The 16,699-nt window shown below is 50.9% G+C and overlaps 3 protein-coding genes across 3 annotated transcripts; all 3 read left to right on the top strand.

Annotated features, from left to right (window-relative positions):
- Positions 1-1,253: 1,253 nt before the first annotated feature.
- B0T23DRAFT_409990 (uncharacterized protein) lies at positions 1,254-4,370 on the top strand (the record flags this gene model as incomplete). The annotated part of the gene is made up of 5 exons (XM_062839389.1): positions 1,254-1,393; positions 1,449-1,616; positions 2,076-2,150; positions 2,544-2,634; positions 2,703-4,370. 5 exons carry the CDS (start codon positions 1,254-1,256, stop codon positions 4,368-4,370), a joined length of 2,142 nt encoding a protein of 713 aa, XP_062697785.1.
- Positions 4,371-9,205: 4,835 nt separating this feature from the next.
- B0T23DRAFT_450803 (cytochrome P450) lies at positions 9,206-11,302 on the top strand (the record flags this gene model as incomplete). The annotated part of the gene is made up of 2 exons (XM_062841102.1): positions 9,206-9,332; positions 9,423-11,302. The coding sequence occupies 2 exons, from the start codon at positions 9,206-9,208 to the stop codon at positions 11,300-11,302; spliced, it is 2,007 nt and encodes a 668-aa protein (XP_062697784.1).
- A 1,386-nt stretch (positions 11,303-12,688) lies between these two features.
- B0T23DRAFT_435569 (uncharacterized protein) lies at positions 12,689-15,806 on the top strand (the record flags this gene model as incomplete). Its single annotated transcript, XM_062840536.1, has 1 exon — positions 12,689-15,806. Exon 1 carries the CDS (start codon positions 13,041-13,043, stop codon positions 15,804-15,806), a length of 2,766 nt encoding a protein of 921 aa, XP_062697783.1. The 5' UTR covers positions 12,689-13,040.
- Between the last annotated feature and the right edge of the window lie 893 nt (positions 15,807-16,699).

Raw genomic sequence — 16,699 nt, 5'->3', positions numbered from 1 at the left:
TTGTAGGTTTGATAATGACGGATTGAATGGTATTACTGGCGAAGGTACCTCGGCTAGATTTTCTCTCATTCTCTTTTTTTTTTTTTTTTCCTTTTTGTCGAGACCTTGTGGAGTGGTTCTCGAGTGTTCATCTTACTGGTCTGGCGGTTTAACTATTGACCTTGTGGACTTTTGCGGTGCGCCCGGTTGCCGTTTCGTGAGCTTATTCCGGTACCTACTCAAGTGCGCATCTTGGGCAGTTAAGTTGGGGCCATTCCATCAACAGCGAAGGGACAGCACGCACATCTCGTCATGCAGGCATTCTAACTCCGATTGTGGTGCTCATTCTTCAGCAGACGGGATGAAGCATCCGGTATAACGGTCCCCGAAATGTTATCAAAACTTGAAAGCTCTTCGTCGTCGCAAGGATAGCAGGGCTTAGGTACCATTGCTCATCAACTGGGCACATCGAAACCAAAGGACATTCGTCTTACTGCGGGCGTCTTCTACTTCTCGAGAAAGTAGTCGGACATGAATGGGTCTTGCGTCATGTCCGGAGTGGGGGGGGTGTCTGGTACATGCAAGCATCATAATATTGATCTTCAGACCCCCGAATTCTGGGCAGAGACGTGCGTATTTTACACACAGTGTTCACGGCGATACCCTTTTCTCATCGTCGAATGCTGGGTAATCTACCCTAAACTCTCCCTCCTTACGACGGCATTGTAACAGATACACAATTACGGCCGTCGTAGAGCGAATGTACGCATACTTTCGGCCCTTGGCGTGCCTGAGGGTGATTGAGTGTGCCTTTTCTGATCCAACTGCCAGTCTTCTCTGCATTTTCTGCTCTCTCTTTGCGTCTCCGCCTTGCTTTGAGTTCCCGTCCGTTTAAAGGGAAGATAATGGCCTTACGCATGCCCTCTTGGACAAGTGCTAGCACATCATCTTGATTTCCTCAATTCCTTAGATGAGCGCTCCGTCTCATCTCTCCTCTATTCTCGTTCATCCTTATCTCCATCCCAACCTTCATTTTGCCTCCAAGGCAAGGGAAACTGGGCCCCTCTTCCCGAAAAAGACCATCTCTTTTCAAAGCCCTTTATCAAACTTGTTGATACAGATATCAAGACCATAATCTGGTATCGCTAGCCCGTACGCATACATGCTACTGCATCATTCTCAGTCAACTATTGATCCCGATAACGACTCGCAACGGCAGCGTCGACGGCGTCCATCTACCTACCTCCATGGTCCAAGTATTAGAGTGATACAAGATGGACAACCGGCAGAACTTCAACATGAGCATCCGCAACGTCGTGAATTCAACGACTACGCCCCAGTCGGGGCAATCCGACTACCATGGGAATCCCGAAATTCGCACAACGGGCGCATCGGGCGCCCAACACGCTTACCAGCAAGTTGCTTGCCATCTTGACTTTGCCAGAAATCAGCTGCTGACTCCAGACTAGTCCTTCCACTTCGGACTTCACTTTCCGGCCTCCTGCTGGATTCAATGTGCCCCGCCACTTTGAGAGAGCCCAGTTTACTACCGGCGCGCAAGTTGACCACCCGGGGATGACGTACGAGGGGACACATTACACCATGGCCCCTCAACCCTTCGAGGTTAACAATCGAACGTACGTGGTGAAGGTTCATCTCGTCTTGCTGATTGCTTTGTCTCAGTGGTTTTGCTCCTGTTTGCGTCTCGACACATGTTGGCTTCTCCCCTCTGCGACCGTGGCCCATGAGCTGCAGCATGATGCGAAAGCTGCTTGCATGCCTCTGTCGACGTGGGCGGAAGAGGATATGGGACGGAAGTCCAGATGATTCGAGCGAGCCAATGCCAAACCTCGAGTGAGTGACTGGCAAACGATGGTTTGTTCTGTCGATGTTGTTTTTCATAAGCGACCTCGAGCACGTTCCCCCTTCACCGGTCGGTTATTACCACAATACACTTCAAATACGCCGTTGTTCCCACAATGAAGCCGGCCGGCAAGAATCCATCATTCTTGGCCTGGGTATGCTATTGTCGGTTGACCAGGCAGCCGGGCAGTTGGGCCGTGAATTGCTCAGAGTGGAAACCTGGACTCCCACAGCTGTTTGCTCAATAAGGGGTCACGTATTGATACCATTCACTTCCATCCCAAGTCGCCCTCTACAATAGGAAAACCGTGAGTCCTCTGACCTCGAGCTCAGAGCTGTGAACCTGCCAGACCAAAGGTGCGAGTGCGCACTCTGCCCCATAAATTGCCTTTTCCCCCCATCGAGTTTTCCTCATCCCTCCTCCTTCAACCCAACTCAACTCGACCTACTTTGGCGATCTCAACAACAACAACAACAACATCGGCGCAATTTGGGGCTCTTCCCATCCCGCGACAGTTAGTCGCTTCTACATCAAGCACCACCCCGCTGCACATTGGCTTCGTGCTTGCAGACCAGTATCTGCGCCCTGCATCTTTCTGATCTCGGTCTGATCTTAACAGACGTTCGGGTATATCCCTTCCACACCACACATTCTAACCATGGCCGAGATGGTTGCTAACCATCTTGCGTACTTCATGTAGCCGTTCATCTGGATATTCGCTTGGGCTTGACCTAAGCTCCCTCGGCATGGCTCCGTCTCGCATTAAGCCACAGTCACCCCAGGAGGGCTCGGTGTGGTCTCAGCAACAACTGCCCACCCCCCTCATAATCGCGGTGGACGACGCAACGTTCGCATGGAGACCTCATCCAGCAATACGCCCACGGCTGAGCAGTCTTCTCCCATGGTCGACAATACCAGCATCGATGAAGACGAGCAGGATTTAAATCTTGATTGGGTGACCAGAGCGGCCAGGTACTTGGACCCCCGAACCGAGGAAGACCGCACAGATCGTATCGCCCTGGAGGCGGACCTTCGCCGTGGTGGCACCCGTTGCTACCACACAAGCAAATGCAACACCAACGCACCACCCCGCAAGGCCGTTTCTCAGTTCTTTGGGCGCAACAAAAAGGCAACGAGACAAATGCCTGATCGTGTCTGGTGTAACCTGTGTCGCAAGCACTACCAGCGCGCTCGTTACCGTAACTTGGCCGAATACTCTCTTGACCAGTGCAATCTCATCATCGGCACAATCGTCCGTGCCCAGATTTGGTCCGATATCAGCCATTGGGAGAATCCGAACCTGAAGGGAGGAACTCTGAACGGATGGAAGCTTGTCCCCCGTAAGCGCGAGCAACAGCGTCAGGAAGAGGCCAGCAAGGCGCGTGAGAAGGCACGTCTTCAGAGAGACAAGAAGCGGTCGCGCGACGACTATGAAGACGAACTCGATGAACTCGATTTCCTCCCCACCTCTAGGGTCGCGCCTGCCCTGCTCAGACTCTGCGATCGTGTGTACTCTTCGGTCCAAATCATCGACATCATTGAGGAGCATTTCAAAGCCCCCCTTGAGGAGGCCCTCAACTCCGGCCACCCCTCACATGGCCTCCCCGACGTCGAGATTCTTCCCGAGTATGATGGTACTGATGAGACCCTCGAGAAGGAGCGCAAGGAGAAGGCCAACAAGAAGAAGGCCAACACGGGAAACGTGACCACCCCTGAGAAGCGCCGCAAGCAGGCCACCCCGGGCACCGACTCGGATGACTCGAGCTATCACTACCCGCATCAGCAGCGTGCTGCTTACGGCTACGACGACAGGCAGTACGCCGGAGCTCACAACAACCTCCCTTCTCCCAGCCCCAGCAGATCCAACTGGCCGGCTCATTACTCCCAGGGTCCCTCATATTCTTACTCGTCCGGTAGCGGCTACAACGACTATAACGACAGATCGTATGCTGAGCGCCAGACCAGTGTCTCCTCTCCCAACTTTAACAGAACTGACTGGGCTCCCAGCTACCGTCAGGGCCCCTCCAGCTACTACCAGTCTGGCAATTCGGTCAACAGCGGGCTCCAAAACAACACATCCGCCACCTACAGCGGTACCACTCTTGCCCCTATCGGTTCCAGTCGCGGTTATGTCAACCCAAGCTATACTGGTCTTACCGCCAGCTACAGCGCTCCCGGCGGCTTGGGTACCGGTGGCAGCAGCAGCATGTCCACCTCTGGATCTAGCTTGAACCCCATGCTCCAAAATGACAACTCCTTCTACCAGCCAATTTCGCAGAGGAGAGAGACCATTGCTGCTTACCGCCCTACCCAGCCTTCTTCGTACGAGCCCCGTCGCACTTTCTCGGAAGCAAACAACCAGTACGCCGGCGGTCCTTCCATCACCGCTTCGCATGCCGCTTCCATTCTCACCAATTTCCAGGACAATACACGTCCCAAGTACGAAGGTGGAAGTGGTACGTCTGAGTCCATGCAGGGATCTGGATATGCGGACTACTCGTCGGGCAGTTATCCCAATCGTTACTAAGGCGTAAGCGTCTCAAACCCATCCAGCGACCACCACAGCAACAACAACAACAGTAACAGCAACAGCATTTTCAGAGTGAAAAAGAGCATGTGCAAGAGCATAGAAAGGCGTTTTAATGTTTTCAATGCATAGTTTTTCCTTTATGCTCAGGCCTTTTTATCACAATAAGCATTTCTCAGCAACCGGCATTTCTTTCAGCTGGTATCATGTTCCATTTTTTTTCCGGTATTGCTCTTTATCTATTTTACCACAGCTTTTCGCGAATGCTGTAAACGGCATTCACATTACCCGGCTACGAACAATATCTGGAAATTGCTGCAGTGGTTTTCTTTCCACAGAAAAAAGTCTTTGACAGAGACGAAGCGGTTTGGTGGCAGTTTTCACAGAAGGGATGGATGGTTCAATGGTCATCAACGGAAAGAAATGGAAAAATCCTGGATACCCATGTTCATTCAGGTTAAGAAGAAAGAGAAATATTCGCAACGTTCACACAACAATGAAGCGCAGATAACGAAAGAGTCTGGTAAAATTGCTTAATCGATTGGAACGATGAAAAATGAGCGCAAGCACACGAAGCGCAGTGAAAGGGGAGGAGGAGGAAGAAGGAACAAGAAAACAGAAAACAATCCCAAAAAAAAAAGTATTCCACATTCACAGCCTTCAGCTTGGGTGTGGACAGGACCGATTTTTCATCTTTTGGGGGGGAATAAAATAAAGGCTCACTCGCATGGAGGAGGAAGGGATACAGGCATACCAAAGGGTCAAAGGAAAAAGGCAAAAGGGAAAACAAGGAGCTAGAGACATCATCAGTTGATGCCGGTTATGAGGAAGCGAATTTTGCTTTTTTTTACTTTTCCGTTGCATCCGTTGCATTCTTCACAAGATAGGTAATGACTTTTTCACGATATACTTTCTTCTTCTTTGTACTTTTGTATTTTGGCTTGATTTTCCGTGAATTATGGCGTACAGTACATCACGAAGATGATGTTGGCATTCAATTTGGTCTTCGTGCGCGACTTTGTATAGCTGCCGTGATGATAGTTTCTCTCTTACCATTAATAGAGGAAGGATTCATACTTCCAAGGGATGATGCTCAAGAGCGAAAGCAAATAGGAATATTTTAACTAGAATGGGAAGGAAATGATAGGACCTAGTCAAAATCGAAGCAATTGCACTCCTCCATGTGACTGTTTCCATCACCGCTCCTCCGAAAATGATCACGATTTCCAATATCACGACTCGGGAAACCGCGATAATGCCCATGTACCTCTGCATCTCATCACTACAGTCGGCAATTGTGAACCAGAAGCTTCGATAATTGAAGGCAGACACTTTGTCTTTGGTGATACTGAAGCAGTGGTAGCGCCTTCCTGGTGTTCCCACAGCAGCGGCAGGTGCTACCCATTGGCCCCGCGGTCAACGGTCTCGCTTTCCTCCAACCTGAACCATTGCACTACACCTAGGAGGTACCTTTGCAGGCCGTTAATAATCATGCTTCTTGTTCTCTGTTTTTTTCCAGACTGCGAACAATCTACTTCTCCCTCCGTTCAACCGTCAACAGACTTGTTTCTATTGTTGCTTGGCTCGCCTAGCTGGCCCAATAATACAACTTCTACTCACTGTAATATGCGTAAGCTGCCTCTCCCTCCAGCCCGTTCGATAAAAATCAATCGACCAGTGTCTACATGTAAAAGAGTCGATCACCAGTCAAGCATTGCGTCTTCCTTTTTCCCTGTCTGAAAGTTACGAGCAGACCTGGCTGTTCATACCTAAGCAAGTGTATCCTCGTCACTTTCCCCTTTTGGACACGAGCGCTTAATCGCGACTCAAGCACCCTGTAATTTACTACCCTTGCAGACAGACCCCCCTCGCCGGTCGCCGCAAGCCCACATGCCCACAACCTAGGCAGGTCCAAGGATGTTGCACCATGCTTCTACGGCACGTTCGGACGTACTCTCCAGCTGCAGCAACCGAGACGAAATAAAGAATGGGATGTACATGGCGTTCGGGAGAAAGAGACATCAGACCGGATGTATCCTATCCTGACTTGACCTTGGGAGTTACTCCACATGAAATCAGACATCGGACCAGACGGAGAGCTCTCCGATGGCTGGGTGTCCCTCTTTTCTTTCAACACGGCACACACACAGTTGGGAAAACAATCGCTTTGTGCTCAACTTACCTACCCCTCCAAGCGAGGGCTATCCGCTTCATAGGGATTTGATCACTATGTCGTAACCTTCCCGTCGCGACCTCGAAGGTGGGTGGAACCGGGTGGGCAGGCCCGAAGACACTCGTTGCCCAGGCAGCTGTCAGGTAAGTACCTAAGGAATATTCACTGCACAGATGACAGGCTCCCTCAAGCCAGGCCAGATAACTAGCCGTGTTGCTTGCTTGCTTCAAGTTTTCAGCAGACACTGACGACAGGTATTATGACCAGGTAGCCAGACATGCAACTTTCTCTTCTGAGCATATGTACCTACCTTGACACGACCCGCCACCTTCTGCGCCATATTCCACCGACCTGACAACGATGCTTTTGCTTCCCGCCATAATCATCAGACCAGACGACCAAGACAGTAACGGGAGTTGCATGACTCCCAATGCCGCTGTTGAGACCAGACCGGATGAGAACCCAAAGAAGAGGAAGGGCGCCGACTGTGGACTCAACTGCAGAATACATACGCTGATCTTGCTGGGAAGAAAGGACAGCACTGTGTTCAGTCCGGATGGAAGCTTTAACTTCACCCAACGGCCAACGCCGGGCTTGGGAGCGTGAGCCAGCTTGATGAGGAGTCAGCCGAGGTGCGAGGACACTCGCCCATGGAGAAACAGCCAATTAAAGAACTAAACGACATCTAATGCCAACTCGTACCAAAGTCGGGGGGCAACACTTCGAGGCCAAACCAAACCTCCAATGCAGCTTTTCACCATAATTCAGGCCTCCGTACAGCTGCCATCCAATGTACCAACAGCCAGTACACATAGGAACAAGTTTGCCATCCGACTCTCTTGGCTAAGCTGCTCAGCATTAACGCTGGCCAGACATGCCAGGTGCGCGCACGGCGCCCCAGTGCCCACACGCGTATGTAATGTCTTGAGTCTGTGCAGCAAGCATGACACGGACATGTGTCAACTGATGTCGTAGACCAGACGTCGTCTGAGCTCATCGGACCCTCCCCCGCCAAGCCGTACTCCTTCACGAGAGAGATCCAAACCCATCAGAGCCATCTCAGCTTCTACACATCTTGATGATGCGCGGTTGGCCGGGGGGGGGGGGGGGGGGGGTTGAGGTGAAAATGAAACGAAACAACGAAGCATGTCGACTTTAGTTTTGGGCGGGCGCTCCGGATGAGACAAAAGTTTTTGCTTGTTTCAGTACCATGAATGGTCCCTAGTAGGTATCGGTAGTTGAAGCGTGTCTTTTGGCTCGTCCGTAGTGTGAAACTGTCGAGTGTTCTTGGTGTTGTCGAGTGCTAGAAGTTGAGGTGTCGTTATCTCGAAGCTTCTGATTGGCCTGAAGGGCTATGGGGCATTTTACAGTCTGACAGCTGAACGTGACACTGTCTGGCGTTCACGGTGTAAATTTGGACCCTGTTACACTACTAACTAGTAATGTAACATACCCGCAAGCAACGACTGAGCGTAAGTTACAATTCCAACCAACCTCTTGCGAGATTGACTAGCAACGGTCCCGACCTGGGCAGGCGTTGCAAAAAGTCGGAAGTGGCGCGGTTCGTTTCCTTCCGTTCGGGAGAGCTGCAAGCCTCTTTCGAAGAAAAAAGAGGGATTTCACATGCCGTGTTGATTGCTTGGCAGGGGGCGAGAGGGGTTCCGAGTTTCCGACAGTGATCCGCGTTTCAAGCACTCAGCCAAGTTTTTGTTTCTTTCCCATGTTCTCCGTCTTCAAGATTCAAGACACCATTGGTTTCGATTGCCGAAGACGCTACACTACCTAGTTCACTGAACTTTGCGACGGACAGGGTCCTCCTCATACTACTTACATAAATAGTTCAGACTCACAGTGTAGGATGTACAAGACCCACGACCAAAAAGAGCCGCAGGTTGTTGTTATCTGCCGAACGGGGTTGATAGAGATAGACCGACCGACCGACCACTTGCCGCTACTACTACCGTGTTATATTCATTCCCCTTATCAACACTTTTCACTTTGCTTCTTCCATATTATTTGTTGATGTTTTAACCTTGTCCCTAAGAGGTCAGAAGGGATGACGAACCTAGAGTAGACATGGGCATTATAGAAATGGAAAAAATACATACATATCTGTCCCATACATGTAGCCTCGGGGTGGACCCCCCCCCCCCAAACTTGGACATATGCCCGTTAGCCTGATCTGTAGCGTAGACCAAAGCAAGCTGAATCTAAGAATTGAACACTAGTAGAACCCAAACAAAAGGAAACAAAACCACGCATAGTATATAGTAGCCTTTCCAAAAGTGCCGATCACATCGAGGAGCTGCCCTTCCTTATCCATTTTCATGCGCTAGTGTTCCGGGACCCGAACGGGGATCCTCGACTCCCTCCCCGCTTGGGCCTACAGTACCCAGCTACTACTAGAACTAGGCTTGTTATGACATTGATAGGCGCCTTCTCTGAAAAAATTCTCAATTCAATGATGAAGGATATTCATTATTATTATTTTTCTCAATAAAACCACTTCTTTTTCCCCCCTCCTCCTCCTCCTCGAACCTGTTTGATACTGGCTCTCAACAGTCCCTCTTTCTCTCTCTCTCTCTCTCTCAAAACCAACGCTACATTTTCTCCCTCTCATTGTGTGTCTTGTTTCCTGGTGGTAAAGCAACTGAACTGAGCCATGAAACTCACCCCCCTCGTCACCCTCTTGGGGGTCTTTTTGGCTTGGGCGACCTACAAGATCTATGCTGGCTTTAGGAGCAATATTGCCAAAGCTCGGAAAACAGGGTATCCCGTTCTTGTTACGCGTAAGTTCTTTTCCTTCCATACATACTCATGATCTCGAAAAAAAACTATATACTCCAAGGACCATGGTAATTTGACTAATTATGATGCAGCAATCTACCCCCTCTCCCCCCTCTGGCTCACAACCCGGCACTTCCTCCTCCCCATCCTTACTCGTCTGCTCCCTGAGCGGCTCTACGCCTCTTATGTCTTCGTCATGACGCCCGACTGGGAATACCACCCTTCTCCGCGCTCGCATTTCACTCGTCTGGGAAGCGACACGTTTGTCGTGGCCAGCTGGAACGGGCTGGCGTGCTACACCTCGGATGCGGCCGTCATATCCCAGGTGATGAGCAGACGGGAGGCGTTCCCCAAGGATACAAGGCAGTATGGGATTTTGGAGATCTTTGGGAGTAATGTGGTGACGACGGAGGGACAGGTGTGGAGGATGCATAGGAAGGTGACGAGCGCGAGCTTCAATGAGCGGAATGCGGGACATACGTTTCGGGAGGCGGTGAGGCAGACAAGGGGGATGGTAGGCGGGTGGTTTTCGTCTTCTTTTTCTGGTTCGCAAGAAGAGGGGCGGCGGGGCGGAGAAAATGATGTGGAGGAAATGACGGGCATTATTACGACTCTGGAGCACGATACCATGCGCTGGGCGCTAAACATTATCGGGTACGTCGGCTTTGGGTTGAAGCTGCTTTGGCCGCACGAGTCCATGCCTGTGGACATGGATCCGAAGCTGGCCAAGTACGGGAGTTTGCAGCCGCCCAGCGGGTATTCGATGACGTTTGCGGATTCGTTGGCGACGGTTTTGGAGAGGATCGTGATCTTGTTGCTGATTCCTTCGGCGGTCCTCAAGCGGATTCCCGAACGGTGGGGATCGTGGGGAGCAAAGTTGCATGAGGCGTGGGAAGCAAAGGTGAACTATTCCAAGTACATGAACGCCTTCCTGACGGAGAAGGTGCAGGATATTCGGGCGGGAGTGCAGGAGAGGGAGGGGATGAATATCATGGGTCAGCTGGTCAGGAGTAAGTATGACCCGTCTTCCTCGGAGAAGAACGACGGCGCGACGATGAAGCTGGAAGACAGCGAGATCATGGGTAACGCTTTCATCATGACCCTTGCTGGACACGAAACAACCGCCAATGTCATCCACTTTACCATCGTCGAGCTGGCTGTGCACCCCGAAGTGCAGCGGCGGGTGCAGCGAGATATCGACGCTATCTTTGGGCGCGACTCCGACCCGGAGACATGGGACTACGAGAAGAGCATCAACGCCTTGCTTGCCAGCTACATCGGGGCTGTGATCAACGAGACCCTGCGCCTGATTCCGCCCGTGGTGGTGACGCCCAAGCGAGTAGCGGATACCGACCAATGGGTACAAGACGGAGGACAAAGGCATCAGATGCCCGCTATGATGCCTATCATGCCTGTTATATCGGCTGTACAAAGGAGTAGGCGCTATTGGCCTGCTCTTCATGACAAGACAACCAAGGAAGGAGACGCGGATGATCTGGACGAGTGGCATCCCGATAGGTGGTACTTGCCTTCCATGTCTCAGGGGCAACCATCAACCGACGACGAAAAAGGGGAGGCGAAACAGCAAGAAGAGAATTACGGCGGATACCAAGGCACCGACACCTCGCCCACGCTTTTTCGGCCCGTGAGGGGGTCGTTCATTCCCTTCTCTGATGGCGCGCGTTCCTGTCTGGGAAGGAGGATTGCCATGGTGGAGATGGTCGCTGCCATTGCGGTGCTGTTTCAAAAGTACTCGGTTGAGCTGGCGGTGGATGCGAGTGATGAAGAGGTGCAGATGATGGTACCGGAGCAGAGGAGGCACGTGTATGCAAAGGCGCAGGAGAAGGCGAAGGAGACGGTTCAGCAGGCGCGATCGGTGGTGACGCTCAAATTGACCGGGGGGAGGCATGTGCCGGTGAGGTTTGTGAGGAGAGGGAAGGAGAGGTTTATGGGAAATGAGAGGCTATGTTAGAGTATGGGTAATGCTGGAGGAAAATGTAAGGTGCGATAAAGAGAAAGGACGGTGACGATGGAGTAATAATCTGTGAGAACCTAGGTAGACAGCGAACAACACGATATTGATATTCGAACTATCTCTCACATTTTGGATCGTTCGAGGTACAAAAAGTCGAATAAAAGGAGGAAGAAAATGGGAGCCAAGGGAACATCCCATCCACCAGCAAGTTAATTCAAAACTTGGACTGCGGAAACTGCATAGTCGTCAAAAGAAGAAGAAGAAGAAGAAGAAGAAAAAAAAAGAGGAAGCTGAGACGTGGACTGACAGCTGGTACCGGCATCGCACGCATAGCTTCCACGAGAGCCGGGGGGTTGAGGAAATGGGGATCGAGGAAGAATCGGCACGGCTGCGCCACCCGACCTACCAACTTGCCACGGAGGTAATTACGCGGGAAGTAATACACATAGCCTATAGGAGGAGGCTCAGTTGCGGGATGTGTCCTTGTTGAAGAGTTGGGTTGGAAGATGCCTCGCAACCTCCAAGGAATGGCGAAATTACGAGATGAAGTGCTACCTATTGTCTGAAGGTGCGTTCTCAGGAATGCCGATCCCTAGTCGTGTTGTGTGAGAAGTGGGAAGGAAAGGTTCGTGGATGGGATGTTTTAGGGCAAGTGCCTGACGCCGTCCTTTTCCATCGTCCCTTCCCTGAATAAGGGTATATTCCGCAAAGAGGTTGGAAGGTGCCATGGTGTCCCTGGTTGTTGGCAGAATATAGGTGCCCTTCTACCTAGGTATTTGTTTTATTTTTCTTCCTTTCTTCGAGTCAACCACCCTCCAGCCCTTCTAACAAACTCGCCTGTGAGCGCCCAGTTCGGCTGCAAGGTAGATGTTATAACCAAACATTCTTTGCCATGATACGTCGATGATACTTTTTGTGCGTTCTGCAATCCGTCATGACCGCAGCTGATTTACCACTTCTCCCAGGTTAGCAGTTTTCCTTCTTTTACTTTCTTATGTGCTTCGGCATCAATCCGAACCTGTACATTGAAACTAAAGTACCCAAGTTAGAGTGATAGGCAATGTCTTCGAGCTTTTATCAACTGGGTAGACATATACGTTTGCATATTCTGGCTTAGAGAGCGCCGCGTTCCGTGCTGCCCGGCGCCCAAAGAGGAGATTGACGATAGCGAACTTTGCGAGTTTCTGCGGTATTTCCCTGAGACGAAGTAAATGCAGCAAAATGCACATTTAGGCCTTGAGCTGCATCGAAAGGCTCGGTTTGAACCGCATGCCTCCATTTCCCCTCCTGGCCGCTGACTTCTCAGTTTGATACTTCGTTGATAAACCCTCACCCTGGATAATCATGGTTCAAGTGGGACTGGATACACCAGCACACCACAAGTACACCACTCAACTACATCTCTTCTAGGAGCCCATCTTGGCAACATTACTTGGCTATCTCACGATCCTGTGGGCTATTATTATGTTTTGGCTTCGATTTTTGCCCGGAACACTAGGAGCAACCTCGTCCTCTACCTCTCGACCCTTTGTCTCAACCAAGTTCCAGCAGCCGTCAACTCGACGGGCCGTCTCGGCTTCCACCGCTGTTGGCCCCGAGTGATTGCTCCTTGGCCTTGGTGTAAGTGAATGGTCTTTGTGCGGATTGCCCCACGCACACCCGGATTAGGCAGACAATAGGTGTTACTTCTAACATTCCACTTCATCTCTCAAGCCATCCGTCACGGACCTCGGAGATGGCACCGCCAAGCAAGAAAGGCAAGATGGGACCGCCACCCACTACGTCCAAAGTGTCAAATGTGTCCAGTGTGTCCACTGCGCCGACGCCGCCCAGCACCTTGTATCGCAACGGACGTCAGCGTGGTACTTTGGGGGCCGAAGCAGTGCTGCGGTCGAGACTTGAGCATCGTTCCAGGGCTCCTTCCCAATCCAGCACGTCCAGTTTTGGTGTTCCGGAAATCCGCACACCAACCAAGTCAACCATAACCCTGGAATCCTTGAGCTCGGGAACTCCCAGCGCACGCGAAGCAAGCCTCAAGACTGCTTCCGTGTCCAGCACGTCCAGTCCCGGTGTTCCTGGGATTCATACTCCAGCAGAGTCAGTTACAACACTGAGATCTTCGGCCTCGGAAATTCTCGGCTCGCAAGAAGTGACTGGTTCCACAATCTGCTTGAATCCTTCACAAGAGTGGAAGGGGTCTCATGGTGACAGGCATGAGGTTGCCAGTAGAACGACCTCTGTTTCCTCCGTCGGCACCTCGAGTTGTACCCACACAAGGCTTCTCCAGCAGTTGCGAGACCTCATGGAAGATAACGAACGGTTGCGCACTCAAAACGATGTCCTCCAACGCGAGGCCGGCAGGACAGCTTTGACAGACGGAGAACAGGAACGCAGACTCAAACAACTCGCGGAGGAGGAGCGCACAGCAACTGTTGACGCCCCACGCAGATCCACGGCAGGGCTGTTCAAGTCCGTATGTTCCATCGATTTGTTGTTCCTCATCGACACCACAATATCTATGCGTCCATACATTGAGAGTGCAAAGTCTCAAGTCAGGAGCATTCTAGACGATATCAATCGCGTACTTCTCAAACAAGCCAAAGTTAGGGTTGCGGTGGTGGGTTACAAAGACCACTCTGACAACCCAAGTATTCAATTCCTGGACTTTACAAAGTCTACCGATCAAGTGCGATCCTTTCTCGACAAGCTAGCTGCTACCGGCGGACGTGATGATCCTGAAGATGTTCTTGGAGGGCTTCAGCAGGCGCTTGGCGCAACCTGGAAACAACACACACGAGTCGTCCTTCACATCGCCGATGCCCCGCCTCACGGCCGTACACTCCATGACTTCGCCGACGAGTATGACAGCTATCCCAACCCGGGCAGCGAGCCTCATGGATTGACCTATCGGCCGATACTCCAGCGTATGCTTGATGCAAGGATCAACTACGTTCTTCTTCGCATCACAAACTACACAGATCGCATGGCGTTGACATTTTGGGAAGAGTACGCCAGGGCCGGGAGCGACTGTATGCTAAGCGAGAAAAACAGATACTATAGCCAAGCTTGTGGTATCAAGAACAGCGATGGCACGCCGAATGGCGGCATGGTGTTCCGGGAGGCTGAGTTAGGTCTCACATTCGCCGCACTACAGCGTCTCGTCGTCGAGGCTGTCACTACTTCGGTGATGAGTAGTACTGTAAGATCTTTGACTGCGTTCGGAAGCATCAAAAGGGCGCCGGGCGGAACTAGTAGTCAGAGAGTGAACTACTCTGGACTTGGATCCATTCAGGAGAATGAAGAGCTTCTACGTCAGCCTGACGTTAGGCTGGAAAAAAGCAGCCCGCATTGGGGTAACCTGGAGTGGTTTGAAGAGTGTCTCGTTGTAGAGGGCTTTTCGATCGATGCCACTATCACTGCTGGCTTGAACGACGGCTTCGCCCTCGGCACTAGCATGCTCGACCACATGATGGAATCCGATACGAACATGACAGTCAGCGTCTTTGGGCTTAATCTTTGCAAGCGGAAGACTCCATTTGCTAAAGGAGCCTTGCGGTTGACCTCATTTGCCCGCACCGAGTATTCGAGAAGCCGTTACGTGGTGAAGGAGTTCAAGACTGATGGTGATAACGAGGACGACGGTTCACACAACCGCAGCCTCGCCCATCTTGTTGAGGACATGCGCTCGCAAGCCCTTTGTAAGGCCTTTGCACTCGAATTCAACTCCCTCTTGGCTGACTGTCCCGAACACAATATCGACTTTGTCGTCACGTCCTGCTTCAAGTGCAATGGCAGGCGTGGGAGTAAAGGCAAGTGCATCTCCATCGAGCCTTTCCTCGCCGGCAAGTTTGTCAAGTACAACGGCAACGCGGGATACGCCAACAAAGAGGCCAATCTCGCCCATGACCCTTCCAACCAGGCTGCTCAGGCGTTTTCACACTTTTCGTTTGAGCGCTCGCGCGGCCGGTTCCTGGTTTGCGACCTACAGGGCGTGGGCAAGACCATGACGGACCCGGCTGTCCACACGCTCGACCCGTACCGGTTCTCACTGTCACAGACCAATCTCGGCGCTGAAGGGTTCATGTTCTTTTTTGCTTATCACGAGTGCAACCACCTTTGCCGCCGGCTCTCGCTGAGGAGCAGCGCGACGATGTTCATGGGTGATGGCATGAAGATGCAGTTCAGGGATTTTTGGCCTAGTCCGGGCTTGGGCAACCGTCTTTACGGTGACGAGGCAGTGGTTTGCTGCTCAAACAAGCTGTGTGGGAGGATCTTGAAGCGATTCCAGCCGGTGACCTCGAAGCTTTCAAGTTTTCCTGGGCACCGTTGGTGCGACGAGTGTTTACCGCAGTTGGACGAGTTCAAAGTCATTCGGTGGTGTTCGCCTGTAGGTGAGCAGGGCCATCGGTTTGAGGTTTCGGGATTCTTTTACGAGTCCCAAGGCAAAAGGATACCTCTGAGATGCCCCAAGCATGACAAGTACACCTCTGCAGGCATTTAAAAGGTTAGCGCAATGAATTTGCAGGGGTGGCGACCAATGGTGGCGACCGGCTTATCCGGGTAACCAATGGTAGAGTAGAAGTACTTTTTCCACCAGTTTCTGTGGCAAAATACTTCCTTATTAAAATGAAGGACTTCTGGTGGCCGGCTTTGAGCATGAGCAACCACATCCTTCATTCCCTTCTTTCTTTACAATAACAGAAACCACAATAACAATAGAGTTGGAACCTCCTTCTACCCCCAAGAAGAGAAACGCCCAATTAACGAGGGATGACCGGGTTTCTATTCGCTCCCTCCGAACTTATACTAATTTATCCTACTTCGAAATTTCTGTAAAAACCGGCTTCACTTTCCGTCAAATCTAAAAAGCCTACATTGGACCCCTTACATTTTAGAAGAGAAAACTAAGAAAAGGCCTTCTCCAAACTCCTTAAAAGAATACTCTAAAAGAGTAGTTGAAATTAGATTGGAGTCGCTATTTTATTTCTTAGAGTAACCTCCCTCTTATCCTCCCCCCTTTATTTTCTACTAGAAATAAAATATTAAAAAAGGTACTTCATTCATTTAGTTTTAAGAGAAAAATAAAAAGAAGAAGAATAAGGAAGACTAATACTAATAAAAAAGAAAGAATTGATTAATGTTAAGAAATGAGGCGACGGCGGCCGTTGTTGCGAGATTGGGAAGGTATTCTTATTTCTAATGAGATTTGGGTAATTAATGATCCGATGTGGAAATAATGGGTTACTTTGGATAGCGACGACGATTTTAACGACTTTTCTTTAACTAAGAGAAAGCCTTACGGATAGATACTTTGGGGATCCTTTGCTGGAGGAAAGAAAGGGCCTTGTTTCCTTTGGGAGAAAGAGTTTGGAGGTATTACTATTCAAAAGTATA

This window comes from Neurospora hispaniola, assembly GCF_033458365.1.
Source record: "Neurospora hispaniola strain FGSC 10403 chromosome Unknown B0T23scaffold_1, whole genome shotgun sequence".
NCBI classification, from domain to species: domain Eukaryota; kingdom Fungi; phylum Ascomycota; class Sordariomycetes; order Sordariales; family Sordariaceae; genus Neurospora; species Neurospora hispaniola.
The sequence above is the reverse complement of the archived record's forward strand: the minus strand, read 5'-3'. Positions and strand labels throughout refer to the sequence as shown.